The sequence below is a fragment of the Bos taurus genome, chromosome 1 (genome assembly GCF_002263795.3).
Source record: "Bos taurus isolate L1 Dominette 01449 registration number 42190680 breed Hereford chromosome 1, ARS-UCD2.0, whole genome shotgun sequence".
Lineage (NCBI taxonomy): Eukaryota > Metazoa > Chordata > Mammalia > Artiodactyla > Bovidae > Bos > Bos taurus.
Window position 1 is genome coordinate 71,330,167 of NC_037328.1, and position 17,620 is coordinate 71,347,786.

The 17,620-nt window shown below is 36.3% G+C and overlaps 1 protein-coding gene across 3 annotated transcripts in view; it reads left to right on the forward strand.

The window, feature by feature from the left end:
* Positions 1–16,152, forward strand: part of PAK2 (p21 (RAC1) activated kinase 2) — an 88,541-nt gene extending 72,389 nt beyond the window's left edge. For 2 of the 3 annotated variants that reach the window (XM_059881013.1, XM_024984244.2), the window contains exons 13-15: positions 2,026–2,222; positions 11,467–11,604; positions 12,059–15,912. In XM_059881013.1, coding sequence (XP_059736996.1) covers positions 2,026–2,222; positions 11,467–11,604; positions 12,059–12,145 — 422 coding nt within the window. In that variant the 3' untranslated portion in view covers positions 12,146–15,912. Of the gene's footprint in view, positions 1–2,025; positions 2,223–11,466; positions 11,605–12,058 lie in introns of all 3 variants that reach the window. The other variant, NM_001206727.1, reaches the window with a different exon arrangement.
* The last annotated feature ends 1,468 nt before the right edge of the window (positions 16,153–17,620 follow it).

Genomic DNA, 17,620 nt, shown 5'->3' on the forward strand with positions numbered 1-17,620 from the left:
TGTTTATGTTTGTTTCCTCATTTGTATAATAAGGAAAATAATAGTACCTATCTCAAGAGAATTCTTCTGAGTACCAAAAATGTAAAACACTGAGGAGCAGTGCCGGGTACTATTGTAATGTTGGTGCTGTCTCCCAAACATAAACTTGGATTTGTCTCTGCTACCTGTTGGGGTAGATTTTTCTCATTATGCTGTTCGTCTTTCTTTGAATTTGGTAAATGGTGGTCTAATTAGGAGAGGCCTGTGTGACCCAGACATCAGAGATGACATTTTTAGGGAGAAAATCGTCTGTAAACCCCTTTCCCTAATTGTCTTCTGTACCAGACAGGATAGAGTCATGGGGAAAAAAAAAACCTCTCTTCCTCTGCTGGCTATAATCTCAGTTCCAACCATGCCTTCTGGAGGATTCAAGAACTTCTACTGAAGTTTCTCCAACTATGCAAAATGCAAGACATTTCTTGGATCAGGAGACCAAAAACTATTTCTTCTGTTTGCCTAGAGAATTTGGCTCCTTTTTCAACATCTCTTTAAAAATAGATTCTTCAGGGCCTTCCCTGATGGTCCAGTGGTTAAGACTCTGCACTTTGAATGTAGGGGGTGTGAGTTCAATGCCTGGTTGGGGAACTAAGATCCCATAAGCTCTGTAGTCCAGCCAAAAAGTGGGAAAAAAAAAAAAAAATCCTTCAGAGGTTATTCAACTGTAAGAATGAGGATTTAGTTTCTATTTGGTGGTCAAATATATAGTTAATAATTGTAATTTTCATGGGAAAGCTAGAAATTGATATTCTCATACATTATACAGGTAATATACAGGTAAACTAAATTTGACCTTTTTGGATAATATTTTACCCTGGCTCTGCCACTCACTAGATGAATGATCTTGGTGTTCCTCAGTTTCCCCATTTGTAAAATGGAAGTCATAATAATAAATGTACCTATTATAAAGTTATAATGTGGTATGTTTTTTCTTATGAGGTACTTGAAACAGTTTTATAAGCACTCATTTTAGCTATAAATGTTATGATTTGACCTAACAATTGCTTTTTAAGACTGTCTGCTATAAAACTGCTGAACGTATGCACAGCAATAAGTACAAAAATGTTCTCTGCAACCTTGTAAAGGAAAACCAACAATATCTGAAATAATCTAGTAGTACAGAAATGGTTAAAAACATTAAGGTATTTTTATGTTCTGTAAAGTTGTGTAGTTAGAATAATAAGGTAGGTTAGTATAGTAATACAGAAAGATCTCTAAAAATAGTTGTAAAAAGCAGTTTACAAAATATCCTAAGTAAAATATTTAAGTAAAATAAACCAGTTTGTAGATATTTTTTGTATATTTGGAAATGCATAACAGAAGTCCAGAACTTACAGTCCTAAATGTTAACAGTATTTACACATGGAATAGAATGAGTTTAACAGTAGAAGGAAGGAAACGGTTCTAGATTCTTATCTTGACTTTCCTACTGAATTAACGCTGGGTTCTAAATTAGGTATCCTGCTCCTCAGTTATAAAATGAGGTGGTTGGAATAGAGTAATGCTGGTGAAGACCTTGTGGGTACAGTTGCAGTTAAATGTGTTCTTTTTCTGGGCTCTCTTGCTGACTCATATGCTTCTTATTAATTCTAGCTTCTGTTTTTTTCCCTCAAAAGTAGTGTCCACTTCCTGACCTTTGCCTGATTGACAGTGGAGACAGTTTTGGTGTCCACCTTTGGTTACTTTTTCTTTTAGATCTTTTTCAACTTTATTAAAAGTTTTAGGATAAAATTAATTGTTTAGAATAAAAACCTTCCTAATAAATTACCTTCTTCTTTTGGGAAGTAAAAGTTAAAAAGTGAATGTATATAATATCAAAATATCTGTAAGCCCATTCTGGTTTACTTTATTAATACATTCTTGAAAACTAAGAGACTGAATACTCATGAATACTCAAATATAATTCGTTGTCATATAAAGTAAACTCCTAAAACAACCCATGGACACCATTAACTCAAGATGTTTTGTATCTTTTTTTTTGTTTTGTAGCTGACTTTGGTTTCTGTGCCCAGATCACCCCTGAGCAGAGTAAGCGGAGTACCATGGTTGGAACGCCATACTGGATGGCACCAGAGGTGGTTACACGGAAAGCTTATGGCCCCAAAGTAGACATCTGGTCTCTGGGTATCATGGCTATTGAAATGGTAGAAGGAGAGCCTCCATACCTCAATGAAAATCCTTTGAGGGTAAGACCAGTTAAACACTAAACTTACTTTTAGAAAATAATTTTCTTTGAATCATTAATTTAGAACTTGCATATTCTAGGCACTGGCCAAGGATTTAGGATACAAAATTGATTAAAAACAACAAACTCGCCCCCCCAAAAAAAAAGCCCAGTCTCTTCTCTCACTCTATATCTAGAAAGTATTTGCTTCTGAGTTATTGAGTTGAATGTGTTAGGTTAAAGAGTTCGTAATTTTTTGACAAGCTATATTATTTCTTAAATTTGCACATAAATAAGAATTTGCTCAGTTTTCTGTAGAATTAAGAGACTGTAGATATAACCTTCAGGTTATTGACTTTGAACTTTGGCCTCTGTACCCCAAGCTACAAAGAGGAAAGCAGGATCCCATCTGTGAGGAGGCTGGGTAGATGGCAGTGTTAAAGCCACATTCAGACAAAAGAGTGAGGGTCCCCAGAAACAGATGAAGTCAGTAGACTTTAAACGGTTTCATGTTCCAGCAGCTGAGGTAGAGTTCCAACTTTGCTTCTTTCTCTCTTTTTCCCTTCCTTTCTTTGCTCCCTTCCTCCTTTTCTCCCTTCTCCTCCTTCCACCCTCCCTCCCCTCTTTCCTTCCTTCTTTTACATTACCATATATAACTCCATATCAGTTTAAAAAATGCAAATCAGAACCTCAATAAAATCACTTCATGCCTACTAGAATGACTGTAATAAAAAAGGCAGAAAATGATAAGTATTGGTGAGAATCTGGAGAAACTGGAACCCTCATGCATTGCTAGTGGGAATGTAAAATGGCATAGCACTTTGGAAAACAGTTTGGCAGTTTCTTTAAAAATTGACATTGAGTTACCATGTAACTTGGCAGTTAATCTGCTAGGTAAATAACCAAGAGAATTAAAAGTATATATTCACCCAAGAACTTGTCCACAAATGTTCATAGCAGCATTATTCATAATAGCCAAAAGGTGGAAATGTCTGTCACCTAATGAGTGAATAAAGAAAAGTAGTATATCCATACAGTGGAATGTTATTTAGCCTTAATAAAGGGAAAGATGTACAGATACATGCAGCATTGAACCTTGAAGGCATTATGATAAGTGAAAGAAGTCAGACATAAAAGATTACATATTGTTGGATTCCCTTTACAGTTTTGATTCCTCATTTGTGGTAGGGTAGTTAGGTTCTATAAAACAGCAAACACTGAATTAACAAATACTGAACCATTGCTTCTAGAGGAAGTCACATTTTTGTCAACTGATCAGTACCTCACCTTGCTTTATGTCTATTTCTGTTTAAATACACTTTATTTAATATATATTGATGATTCAGTCATGTTAGACTTAACAGCCACTGTAACCCATGCTTGAATTTGGCTTATCAAACCAGTACATTTTCTCCATAAGGCACATTATAGCCTTCTTGCCCTTAGGAATGCTGAACAGTACGCTGCTTTTAACCTCTGCAGATGTTTATAGATGACCACAGAAGCACTGAGCGTATTGATTTGGAGGTTACAGATTAATTGTAGTGAATAGGTAAATTCACCTATATGGAATCCTCAAATAATGAGGATCAACCGACTATGAAGTCTCTGGAACAGGCACATCCATAGAGACAAGAGATTAGTGGTTTACAGCGACTGAAGAGAGGAGGAAATGTAATACATGTGAGTGTTCTTTTTTGGAAGGATAAAAATATACTGCAATTAGACATTAGTGATAGCTGTATAGTCTTATAAATATACTAAAGACCTTAAATTGTACATTTTAAAAGGGTGATGTGAATTACATCTCAATGAAGTAATTATTTTAAAGTTTTAAATTACCATACATGACTACAGACTTATTGCCAGAAATTAAAAAAAATTTTTTTCAAAATAAGTTGGACATGCTGTAAAATGAGCTACAGAGGCCAGTGTAATGGGTATATGTAGAAGGTGCTCTGTTGGGATTGTGTTGGCTTTTAATGCTCATTTTCCTAGTACTTTTCATCGTCTTGCAGAGATTCCAGTTCAACTGAGCAATTAAAGTATTTATATAGAAGTGATTAATTTTAAAACACTGGAGAACAGTTTTTAAAACCCCCAAACTGGTTCATTCATATGTTTGGCAAACACTGATTTGAGTACTTGCTCAAGACACTCAGATCAATAAGGTGCTATGCAAGGTACAGTCTTAAAGAACCAACAAAAATTTCTGCCACTATAGAAGGAGGAGAAAGACAATTTTTAAAATAGAAATAATATGTAATATGTTAAATGATGGACCCTGAAGTACTGGGGCTGGTAGGCAGAGAGTCAAGTGTCCAATTTCCAAAGAGTGGTTGGGGAGGCTTCACTGAGGTAGCATTTGAACATAGGAAATAAGAGAGTGGTACTCACTTACTTAAGGGAAGAACATTTCCATCATGTGTAAAGGCCCTAAGCAGGAGCATTTCTTATATATTCAAAGATCCTTAAGGATTCTAGCATAGCTAGCCTACAGTTGAGTACATGGCAGGAGAAAAAAGGTGGATCAATTAAGACATGAAGCCAACTGTGGTACCATAGGCCTTTGAAGAATTTTGGCTTCTGCACAAGTAAGACGAGGAGACTGTTGGAGAGTATTGAATAGAGAAGTGAAAGTGATCTTCCTTCTGTTTTAACAGGATCACTCTTAGATTTTGATGGGATTACTTTGTTGAGAAGAGATTCTCAAGAGAGGCAAAGGCAGAAGCAGGAAGATCAGTTAGGAGGCTGATGCAGTGATCCAGGCAAGAAATGATGATAGCTGAGACCTGAATGGTGTTGGGGGAGGCTGGAAAAAGTAGTTGGATTCTGAATGTACTTTGAAAGGAGACCCTACATGACAGAGAGGGAGAGATGCCCCTAGGAGTTTGGCCTAAGCAGTTGGAGTGATGAAACTGAGGTTCTCCTTGGCTGAAATGGGGAAGACTGCAAGTAGAGAAGAGAAGTGGAGGTAGCAGGTACCAGATCAGGAAGTAACATTTTTAACTTGTTTTGGACATGTTAGGTTTGAGGTGCCTATTAAGATATCCAAGTGTCCATGTGGATATATTGAATAGGCTGTTGAATGTGGAAGTCTGGGATCCAGGATAGAAATATAAAATTGTTAGCTATAGAATTTTTTAAAGCTCTGAGATCAGGTCACCAGGTCTAATGAGCATAGACAGACAATAGAATAGATATGGCTTGCATCCTGAGGTGCTGCATAGTTAAGCATTTTGATCCTAGTTTTTTAGGATATATTCCACTTCAGTTCAGTTCAGTCACTCAGTCATGTCCAACTCTTTGTGACCCCATGAATTGCAGCACGCCAGGCTCCCTGTCCATCACCAACTCCCAAAGTTCACTCAGACTCACGTCCATCAAGTTGGTGATGCCATCCAGCCATCTTATCAACTTTTTTTGGAAGTGCTACATCTGTATTTATAAGTTAATTGGTTATTATTCAATCACTCAGTCATGTCCAACTCTTTGCAGCCCCATGGACTGCAGCATATCAGACTTCTCTGTACTTCACCATCTCCTGGAGTTTGCTCAAATTCATGTCCATTGAGTCAGTGATACCATCCAAACATCTCGTCCTCTGTCATCCCCTTCTCCTGCCCTCAATCTTTCCCAGCATCAGGGTCTTTTTTAATGAGTTGTTGCTTCACATCAGGTAGCCAAAGTATTGGAGTTTCAGCTTCAGCATCAGGCCTTCCAGTGAATATTCAGGGTTGATTTCCTTTAGGATTGACTGGTTTGATCTCCTTCCTGTCCAAGGGACTCTCAAGAGTCTTCTCCAGCAGCACAGTTCAAAAGCAGTAAGCACCGAAATAATCAAGTCAGAGTATACCAGGCAGTTTAAAAAAGCAGAAAAATACAACCCATGAGGGGGGAAATCAATCTATTGAAACCACCCCAGAACTGACACAGATAAAAGAATTCATGTACAAGGTCATTAAAATTATTTATTTATTTATTTTTCTGCAAGAAATATTCACAGTAAGAAAACATGATGATTATAAACAGCTTTGCATCAATCAGTGTAGGTTCAGGTCAGGTGTTGGTGTCAAATGGGTTAAAACAATATTTTGGGAAATGAGAACCTGTACCTTCCTCTGCTGCTGCTGCTGCTAAGTCACTTCAGTCGTGTCCGACTCTGTGCGACCCCATAGATGGCGGCCCACCAGGCTCCCCCGTCCCTGGGATTCTCCAGGCAAGAATACTGGAGTGGGTTGCCATTTCCTTCTCCAGTGCATGAAAGTGAAAAGTGAAAATGAAGTCTCTCAGTCGTGTCCGACCCTCAGCGACCCCATGGACTGCAGCCTTCTAGGCTCCTCCGTCCATGGGATTTTCTAGGCAGGAGTACTGGAGTGGGGTGCCATTGCCTTCTCCGGTAAAATAATTTTAATAGTTGCATTCCAGATGTTAAAAGAGTTAAGTAGAGACATTTGAAAGTTTTTTTTTTTTTTTTTAATTCAAATCTAACTTGTAGGTAGTAACTAGAGAGTTTGAGATTGTATTAATGGCAGATAATATAATGTAGATTCGTGATTTAATGATCATACATGTAATAAACTTAATATGAAAAATAAGGACTGAAATGAATTTTTTAAAAAATGAAATAGTATCAGTGAGCTGTGAGACAGCTTTAGGTGTTCTCATATGTGTTCGATATAAGTTACAAAGTTTTAAAACAAAAAACCAGTCAACCAAGAAATCTACAGCCAATAATCTTGTAAAAACTAAGGTAAAATAAAGGTTTTCTCAGACATACAGAAATTGAAAGAATTTATCACCAGTGGATATATTAAAGGAAGTCTTTTAAGCAGAAAGAAAAAGATAATGTGGTTCTACACAAAGAAATGAAGAGCACGAGAAGTAGTAACTGTGTTGGTATATATGTACAATATTTTTCTTATCTAAGTATCTTAAAAAAATAAAACAGTGACAGAAGGAAAGAGCCTATGTGTATGTAAAATGGCAAAAGTGATTAACTAAATATGGCAGAAGAGACAAACCTCACATTCAGAAGAATTCCAAATAAAGTATGAAGATATTCCACCTCAAAGGAGATGGAGCCCAACTCCCCTTTCCTTAAGTGTAGGCTGCAAACAGAGAATTTCCTTCCAAGGAGCACAGTTTGAAAACAGGGAGAAAGGAAAAACGTTCCAGTGGAGAAAGCTGACAAACATTACCTAAACCAGGCTTAGATCAACTCAGTATCATCAGTGGTAAATCATGCTGATAGTATATACCTTTGATATGATGTCATGAAAATGGTACTCTTTTGAACTTAGTTTACTGATTGCTTTATTTTTTTCTGTGCTGGGTCTTCGCTGCTGCCCAGGCTTTTCTCTAGTTGCAGTGAACAGGGCCTGCTCTCTAGTTGTGGTGAGTGGGCTTCTCATTGCAGTGGACTCTCCAGGGATATTCCCGGACTGTCCCAGACACAGGGATTGAACCTGTTTCCTGCATTGGCAGGTGGATTCTTTACCACTGAGCCACCAGGGAAGCCCTGGCACTCTTTAACTCTGATCTTCTTCCCCAAAAGCCATAATCTCAGTCTAATCATGAGAGAAAAAGGTAGAGAAAAATTCCAGTAGAGAGGCATCATACAATATAAAACCTGACCAGTACTCCTCCAAACTATCAAAGTTGTCAAAAAGTCTGAGGAATTGCTGTAGCCAAGAGGAGCCTTGGAACACATGACAGCTGAATGTAATGTATGGTGTCTTGAAACAGAGACAGGAGAGGGGGACAGTGAGTGAAACAGGGATGTCTAGTGTGAATGCTGGAAGCCCTAAGGGCCCCTGTGAGGTTACTGATGCCAGTAGCAGGGATATATCTTTTTCCTCCCCCATACTTAGCTGCATAGATTATAGGCAAGATGTAGGCAGAAGTTTAACCATGTTGAGCCAAGTGAATACTATGAAGTGTGAGAAGGTCTATGAAGTGTGAGACGGTCAAAGAAGTGATCATGTGAAAGGGATGATAGACACTGGAAAATCAATGGGAATTTAAGTCCATTGGAGTCAAAGAATTGCTGGCATTGGGGAACTAGGAGTGAAAAAGGTAGGAGGTGGAGTACAATTGAGATTCAATAGTTGCAGTTACTGGTACTGATATTATAGCCTGTGACCATGGGATGTGTGTGGCTGAGGCAGGTGAACGGACAAGGACATCAAAGAAGACGTCAGGGAACCGTAACAAGCATCTTTGTATACTGACATTGCCATGAATGTGAGTCATGTTAGAGATAATAACAGTGTAACAGTGTTTGGGAGATGTTTAAAACAAGGAAAAGTAGATATGAGTTTGAAAGCCCAGAAATTACAGAGTAGGAGGGAGAGAGCTCAAAGAGGCAGTGAGTAGCCAAAGGAACACTGGTCTCCAGGCTCAGATGTGTAAGTACAGAGGTGTGGAGAGCACTGTGGGTGAGGCCCAGTCCTCCTGGAAGAGCCAGGCCTCAATAAGAAAAGTATTTGGAGTTGGGGCAGAGGGGCAAGGAGAACTGTATGAAAAAATGTGACCCAGAAAGGGGAATATGCTGAACCAAATAGGTATTAGAATGGGGAAATTGAAGAATGACTGGGAGACCTGGGCTGCTTATAATCACTAATATGAATGAAAATAAGGAGTATAATAAGATTTATCCTAAAATGGAGAAAAGGTTACTAAGTATTTGGGGACGAGAAGTACCTAATGCAACTGCTTTTTTTTTCTTTCCAATTTATTTATTTTTTTAATTGAAGGATAATTGCTTTTCAGAATTTCATTGTTTTCTGTCAGATAGCAACATGAATCAACCATAGGTATGGGCTTCCCTCTTAATCCTTTTTGATGAGGGTGTAGAAGCTCATAACAGTGTCACGATCTTAACTTGAAAATAACTGCTACCTCAGAGATTATTTCTTAGAATGAAATTTTTAAATGAAAATTTGGAAGGAAATGTCATGTAAAGAGAAATGAACTTAGGTAACAAGGAAATGGACGCTCTCATATGCCGATTGTGCCAGCTGATATCCTTTTTTTGATGGCATTTTGGTAATACAACAGAATCTTTAAATAATTCAGTTGAATGTCTAGGTGACCTTGGGTTGATACTTATCCAAAGTATGATCCGTGAAATAATAAATTCTGCTTCATTAAAATTGGAATAATCTTCTCTGAGAAAGACATTATTAAGAGAATGAAATGACCAGTCACAAATATTGAAAATATATCCAAATATTTCTAAAATGCATATCTGTTAAAAAGAGTGTTATCCAAAATGTACAAACAACTCTTAGAATTCAACAAGGAAAACATCCTAATGTAAAAATAATGAAAGATTTGAACATACAACTCATCAAAGAATATCCATGTGTGCAAACAAGGCAGGTAAAAAGATGTTCAACGTCATATCACTCGGTTCAGTTCAGTTCAGTTGCTCAGTCGTGTCCGACTCTTTGTGACCCCACGAATCGCAGCACGCCAGGCCTCCCTGTCCATCACCAGCTCCTGGAGTTCACTCGGACTCACGTCCATCGAGTCAGTAATGCCATCCAGCCATCTCATCCTCTGTCGTCCCCTTCTCCTCCTGCCCCCAATCCCTCCCAGCATCAGAGTCTTTTCCAATGAGTTAACTCTTTGCATGAGGTGGCCAAAGTACTGGAGTTTCAGCTTTAGCATCATTCCTTCCAAAGAAATCCCAGGGCTGATCTCCTTTAGGATGGACTGGTTGGATCTCCTTGCAGTACAAGGGACTCTCAAGAGTCTTCTCCAACACCACAGTTCAAAAGCATCAATTCTTCGGCACTCAGCTTTCTTCACAGTCCAACTCTCACATCCATACATGACCACTGGAAAAACCATAGCCTTGACTAGATGGACCTTTGTTGGCAAAGTGATGTCTCTGGTTTTCAGTATGCTATCTAGGTTGGTCATAACTTTTCTTCCAAGGAGTAAGCATCTTTTAATTTCATGGCTGCAGTCACCATCTGCAGTGATTTTGGAGCCCAAAAAGATACAGTATGACACTGTTTCCCCATCTATTTCCCATGAAGTGATGGAACCAGATGCCATGATCTTAGTTTTCTGAATGTTGAGCTTTAAGCCAACTTTTTCACTCTCCTCTTTCACTTTCATCAGGAGGCTTTTTAATTCCTCTTCACTCTCTGCCATAAGGGTGGTGTCATCTGTATATCTAAGGTTATGGATATTTCTCCCGGCAATCTTGATTCCAGCTTGTGCTTCTTCCAGCCCATTGTTGCTCATGATGTACTCTGCATATAAGTTAAATAAGCAGGGTGACAATATACAGCCTTGATGTACTCCTTTTCCTATTTGGAACCAGTCTGTTGTTCCATGTCCGGTTACAACTGTTGCTTCCTGACCTGCGTATATCTATTAGTGAGTTGCTAATGAATTAAATGTGACTTCCCTGGTGGCCCAGATGGTAAAGCGTCTGCCTACAATGCGAGTGACCCAGGTTCCATTCCTTGGTTGGGAAGATCCTCTGGGGAAGGAAATGGCAACCCACTCCAGTACTCTTGGCTAGAAAATCCCATGGACAGAGAAGTGTGGTAGGCTACAGTCCATGGGGTCGCAAAGAGTCGGACACGACTGAGCAACTTCACTTTGACTTTCAATGAATTAAAACAAAAATGAGATAGCACTACAGACCTGACAGAATGGCCTAAAATTCACACATCATTATCTTACAGATTCCATAATTTATATTAGGGTTTGCTCTTGATGTCATATATCCTATGGATTTGAACAAATGTATACTGAATAATGTGTCCTTTATTAAAGTATCTTAAAGAGTATTTTCACTGCTTTAAAAATCCTGTGTTCCATCTGTTTATCTATAGTTATATAGATGTAGCTAGTTTAAAATTTTTTAGAAAAGATTTCAACAAATTTCATTGTTTTAAACTGTTGTATAACTTGGGGAAAAAATCTTAAGAAAGATAAATGAGATACTATTTGTTAATTGTAAAATTGTAGTCATTTTTCTTTATACCCTTATGTATTATAGTAGGTTTTTCTTTGCCAATGTGCATTTGTAATCCAAAAAACAAGAAAAGGATGAAGATAATTTTGAAAAAGAAGTCAGGGAAATATAACGTCTAAATATAAAGTTAAAAATATTTAACCAAAATGGGTAGAAATAAGAACATTAGTGTGTATGGCAGTTGTCTTTAAGTAACTTTTAAAGTACTCTCTCACTTCGTTGAACTGTCTCAAGTATGTCAAAATTATTCTTGTGTTTTTAGGCCTTGTACCTGATAGCAACTAATGGAACCCCAGAACTTCAGAATCCAGAGAAGCTTTCCCCAATATTTCGGGATTTCTTAAATCGATGTTTGGAGATGGATGTGGAGAAAAGGGGTTCAGCCAGAGAATTGTTACAGGTGAGTTTGGAAATAATACTATTTGGGGGAAAAGTTGTCTTTTTTGAATAGTCCCAGAAAGTTTTCATAGGGTTAATAAGTATATTTCACTGTGCTTTCATCACCAGCAGCATGGCAGCTGCTGCATTTTCGGATTTTATCTGCTGGGAATAAAATATCCATAACACTGGAATAGAAATATGAGTTTTTACATATTACCAGTTTTCACACCAGTTCATTGCAGTCATGGGTATCTGAATCATTTAACTGAGTTTTTGTAGTACTGGAAGAACTAAAAAGAATTCACTTTCAACCATAAAAGTGATGTATTATGTTGATTTTTATATAGGTGTTGAAATATTTGTTAAATAAATTATGATCTATAAAATAGTCTTCAGGGCTTACTTGAAAAAAAATATTTAGCTTCTAAACTTGTGACATTTACACATTCATTTTGTTCTGCTCTTTCTGGCAGCATCCCTTCCTGAAACTGGCCAAGCCGTTATCCAGCTTGACACCACTGATTATGGCAGCTAAAGAAGCAATGAAGAGTAACCGTTAACATCATTGCCGCGGCCTCATATTCTTTTTTCCATTTTCTAAAAGAAGTCTTTTAATATATGAAAATTATTATTCTTTTGGGGTTTAAAGAAATGGTCTGCATAACCTGGAGAAAAAAAAAATAAACTACTACTTCCTGAAGACAACCAAGAAAAAATTGCAAAACAGAATGACAACTTTAGGGTCCAAAAGGAACTGTGGACTGAATCACTAGCCTTACGTCTTTGTGCAGAAAGCCCGTCAGGGCCATTTATCATGCTTGAGATTTGCATTTTATTTTTCTGATATCATTATAATAGATCCCATTCATTTTCCCTTTTGGGGTGTTTTCAATACTTGAATGGCAGATTTGAGTTTTTCAGAGTATTTGTTTTATCTGCTAGTCTTCTTTTCTCTCTTCTTCATAGCTTTCTTTTTCCTTGACTTTCTCCTTTTGAATTGCTTTGAGAAGTGTTTCTTATGCCTAAATTGGAGGCAAGTGTGATGGAAATTATGTAGCTCCTTATATTGGCAAAGGAACTCAGTATGGTTTAACTTTGTATGGAAGTTAGAACTAGCTATCGTTACATGTAATATTTCAGTTTAGAATTTGAGCTGAAGGGAAGAAAAGTATGTGATTTTTACCTTTTTTTAGCAAATGTGAAAGAGTCAATTTTAGAAATTTCATGGTAGTGAGTTGTTTGGCATTTGTTACATGTATAGAGAGAAGACTAATAATCTATATTTATAACTAAATCATTGAAACAAAAAAAAGAATCCCATTGACTATACTTTCTTAGAGGGTTTTTTTTTTCTTTCCTGTGTCCTCAGACTCTGCTTTAGGACTTTGTGCCACTGCTTTCCTCTTCCCTCTTTTTTCCCCCCTTCATTTTGGAAATAAGTTTCTGTATATGTTGTAAGTTTAGCTAGTTTGTTTGTTTTTTAATTAACCCTCTCTCACCCTACTCCTCCCTCTCCCTTCCCATGGCAAATAATATAATAACCATTGAATTTTAAAATTTAAAACTTAACTATTTTTTTCCATTTAAAGGTGAAAAATATTTGGAGTTAACAGAGACAAAGTGAGAGACTTGAACCTTGGTGAGCTCTAAAATAATTAGATAAGATTATATTCATGGAAGAGAAATATTAGTTACTTAGAGATGCAGCTTCTGACCAGTAAACTGTAGAGATTTGTGATAAACATTGTTCCCAACCCATTATCAGCATTCTACTGTCTGTGAGAACTTAAGTGACAAAGTACTTCTTAGTAAATTCATGGGTCATGTGAGATGTTGAGTTACTTTTGATTTTTTTCAAATAAGTAAATAATATTCATGTAAAAAACTGGAGAAAGAAGGAATAATGAAATGTGCTTGTTAATAACAATACTGTTTTTATTTTAAAGATTTAAAAAAGGTCTGTGACCTGTAGCATTAATTATTAGAGTGCCCACTCTTCTCCCTTCCTCTCCTGTCCTCTTCTTTGCTGGTCATTTCAATTGTTTGACTTCTGAAGGCAGTATTTCCCTTCTGACATGGCAAGAGCCATGTAAAAGAGAAAAATCTGTGGTTTGGTTCTGGCTTTTTATTCCCACCATTCTCTCATAATTGACTTCACACCTACTTGCCATCCTGCAATAGTATGAATTGTGAATAAAAATAATTTTGATGTTTTGAAGTGCATTAGGAGAACTGATAGAGTTTTATTTCCTGTCATTCCCACCATATTTGTGTTAAGATATAGGTGTAAGGATAGAAATGGCTGGTGGTTGTTTTTTTTTTTTTTTTTTTAATTGGTAATGCAATGTTGGAAGGTTATACAAAAACAAGTAAAATAATTCATGGAATTTGTATCTAAAGCACTTAATGGTCTCTGTTTTCAGTTTGATTGTTGATTTTATTTTTCTCTGGATTTTATTGGCCTTCTACAGCTATTACTAAATTACAGAAAAAGCTGGTTTATCTGGTGGAAAGCTACAGTGTCTCTTGAGTTCCAGATTTGGACATTCTTTGTAAATAGCTGTCTGGATGGATTATAATAAAGAAGATGCTACCAGTGAAATAGAAAACCAACTAAATGACACAAGACTGTGATCCTCATGACCACTCTAGAAGGCACTTGTATACATAAATCATAAAGACCATATTAATTGGATGCAGTGCCAATGCCCCGTTTTTTTGCCTGTGACTCAACAAAGATCTTTTCAGTTTATAAAAGCAGTTTGGGTTTGTATTTACAACTTCTCTAATGGTTACCTGCATGTCCATTGCTGGCAACGGACTTTGTCATTAAAACCTGACTCCTAGGCTAAGGGAGCTACACTGTGGTTTATTCTTTACTTACTTGGATAAACTAACTTGTAATAGAAATATACTTTGGTTAATTCTGAACTGTGTCATTTTTGAATAATCCTAAAAGCAATACAGAATTGTGATTTATTAATTTTAAATTAAAATGTTCACATCTTGTTGCAAGAAAAATTACATCTGAATCAAGATTCACGGTTTTTTCTTAATAACTGCCTTTTGTATTTACCCTTTTTGTCATTACTTTAGAATGAAAATTCTCGTTTAAATCTAAAAATTACCTTAGTAGTCTTCTTTTGTTGTTAAGACAATATTACTATAGTATTTATTATATTTCAGACTCTCTGGCAGTCTAAAAGTTTCCTTTTCTTCCTGTTCCTTTTGCTGCTTTTAGGGACAGTTAAATCTGGGAAACCATGAAAATATTGAATATTTTATTCTACCTAGAATAGTAAAAAACAAGTAGACTGATTGTGCTAGCATCAGAAACTAAGGCTAACACAACTGTCTTTGTGTGTTGAGTGCCTGGCACGTAATATAAATTCTCTTTCCCTCAATATATAAATATTAAGCTGCTTAAGATGTATCTAGATGTTACCACAGTCCTAAATGACCCTGTGCCTTTAATGAGCAATTTAAAACTACCTATGAGTATTTCTTTGTAGGGCTCACATAAATGCATATTTGTTTATATATACTGTATTCTAGTTTGGAGTAATTCTAGATCCGATCAGACAGTGGCTCTAATTAGAACAAGATGGGTGCTTAAAATTTTTGCATTAGTTTTTTAGTCTAAAAATTTAAAAACATACTGAGATTCATATCAAGTGAAATGTCTAAAATCATTATAGAATATAGCTGAAGTCCTCAACTTCTTTGAGGTTTTTTATACTGAAATTCATGGTAATATAAAAAGCAGATTGTCTTCCTTGTCTCAACTGCTCCCACAATAGAGGAACAGTTAAAATCAGTTTTTCCCCACAGGTGTATGAGTATGTGTAAGAAAGGGAAAAAGAAAATACACACACGGATTTTATTTCTCACTAACACATTTATTGACCACACTGACAAAGACGCCATGGTAAATATTGTGAGGATTACAAAGGAGAACTGAGCACCGGCCTGGCCTTGAGAGAACTGAAGTCTTTCTCACTCACAATTCTAGAATGTTGCCAAATGGAGAGAAAAAATGTATGATAATTTTGTCAAGCATACTTTCATTCTGTGTTAAGCAGAGAATTAACTTTGAACATCTTTGGTAGGAATGTCTTGTGGGGGTTTTTTTTTTTTTTTGTAGCTAGAAATGGAATTAAGTGAAAGTAACTTGTTTTCTGTTTTGTCTTCAAATTTTATATTGACTTATTTTTAATTTAATCCCATTCAATTATTTAATTGTTACATTGACATTAACTGCTGTATTTGATGACCTTGTTCAATAATTTTGTTCTTTCAGGGCTAGAAATAAACTTTTTAATGTTCATTTTCCCTTTTCCTAAACTTTAATTCTTTCTTAAGATCAGAGTAGCTTAAAAGAATATATGTAATAGGTTTTCAAAGAACATCCTAGTATTTTTAAGGATGACTATTTTTTAAACGTGTCACAGCACTATGAATGTATTACAGAGCTCCAAATTAGAAAGATTTTCAGAAATCATTGAGTAATAAGCATGAGCCTTCCCTCTTCTAAATCAGGTTCAGAATAAATTTATTCAAAATGAAACATGCAGTGTTCAAAGGCATCATTTCGTTATACACATTTAATTTGAATGTTGGATATCCTAACATGGAGAACAGATGCATTATAGAGTTCAGGATGAAAAAACAAAATTGTATGTAAAAAAGTATGAGGATGTAGGCAATGACTGCTTAAAATATATTTGTTACACTATAAAACTTCTTAGTGCTATTCTGACATCTGTATTTCTTTAACTATGGCAAATGCTCAAAACGTTTGTCTAGGAAAAGTTTAAAAATGCCTGGGTGATTGATTTGATTGAAAAGCACTATTTGTAGGAGCTTGATACATGCTTTACTACTATTTTGAAATTTGCGACTTTTTAAAATTAGAGAATTATTTTTTATGCAAATCATTTTTAAACAAGCTTTATCTTTTGACGAGGAGGAAGAGGAGTAGAACAATGAAGGGAAAGGTCTTTTTTAAGCCTCTTTTTTTTTTAGGTTTTTAGCAAAATAATATGCATAGATAATCTTTAAGGAGTCGTAATAAACAGTGCCAGTCCTCAGCTGTTAGCTTCCTCACTGCAGAGTCCTGCTCCACAGAGGCATCTGCTTTTAACTTTGAACTGGTTTTAGCATGCATTAATTTTCAGATTTCTAAATTATATACTTACACTGGTATTTTTTGATATTTCTTCTAGAAGCTTCCTACTATTACAGTTGGGAATTTGATTACCATGCCATTTTCCCATTTTTACTCCCTATACTCTCCCAATTAAGAAGGGTGGCAAAATTTGATTAGTGGTCAGTTTTTAACTCAATACTATGTGGGAGTGTTGATCATTTGAGTAATTTATCATCACCATATGTCATTTCTTGTTCAACTTTTTGCTTTTCTTATTGTCAATCTTGTCTTTCATTTCCTTTGAAAGCTTCTATGTTCCCATCACTAAGTTTTTCCAGACTCATCGCAAAAGCCCTCTGAAGGCTGTTTTCTATGCAATTAAATGTCTCGGATAAGGACTGTTCCTTTTTCTGATTAGGGCTTCAGTTTGGTCTCTTGCTTTCCAGGCCTTCTGCCCTCTGGCATCTGAGACTGTTTCACTTTTCGACTGAATTTAGAATTTTTGTTTTCCTCTTGCTTGGTTTGTTCTTCATTTTGGAGAAGTACATCTTTCATTAGTGTCCTGAGGAAGGGTGCATATTGGTTAAGATTTTTAAGACCTTGCATGCAAGTCTGAAAATGTCTCAGATTTAATCGATAATACAGGATTTCAGGTTGGAAATCATCTTCCTAGAGAATTTTGAAGTCCCTACTTTATCTGTAAAACCTGCCATTTCTGATAACATCTTTTTATGTAACTCATTTTTCTGCCTCTCTGGAGTTTTTGTTCTGAAAATTTACCTTGAAACCTCGGAGAGGGTCTGTATGTTTAGCTTTTGGCGGGCCTTGTTCATAAAGACTAATTTCCTTCAGTTCTGGTGAATTCTTATATTATTTCTTTAATAAT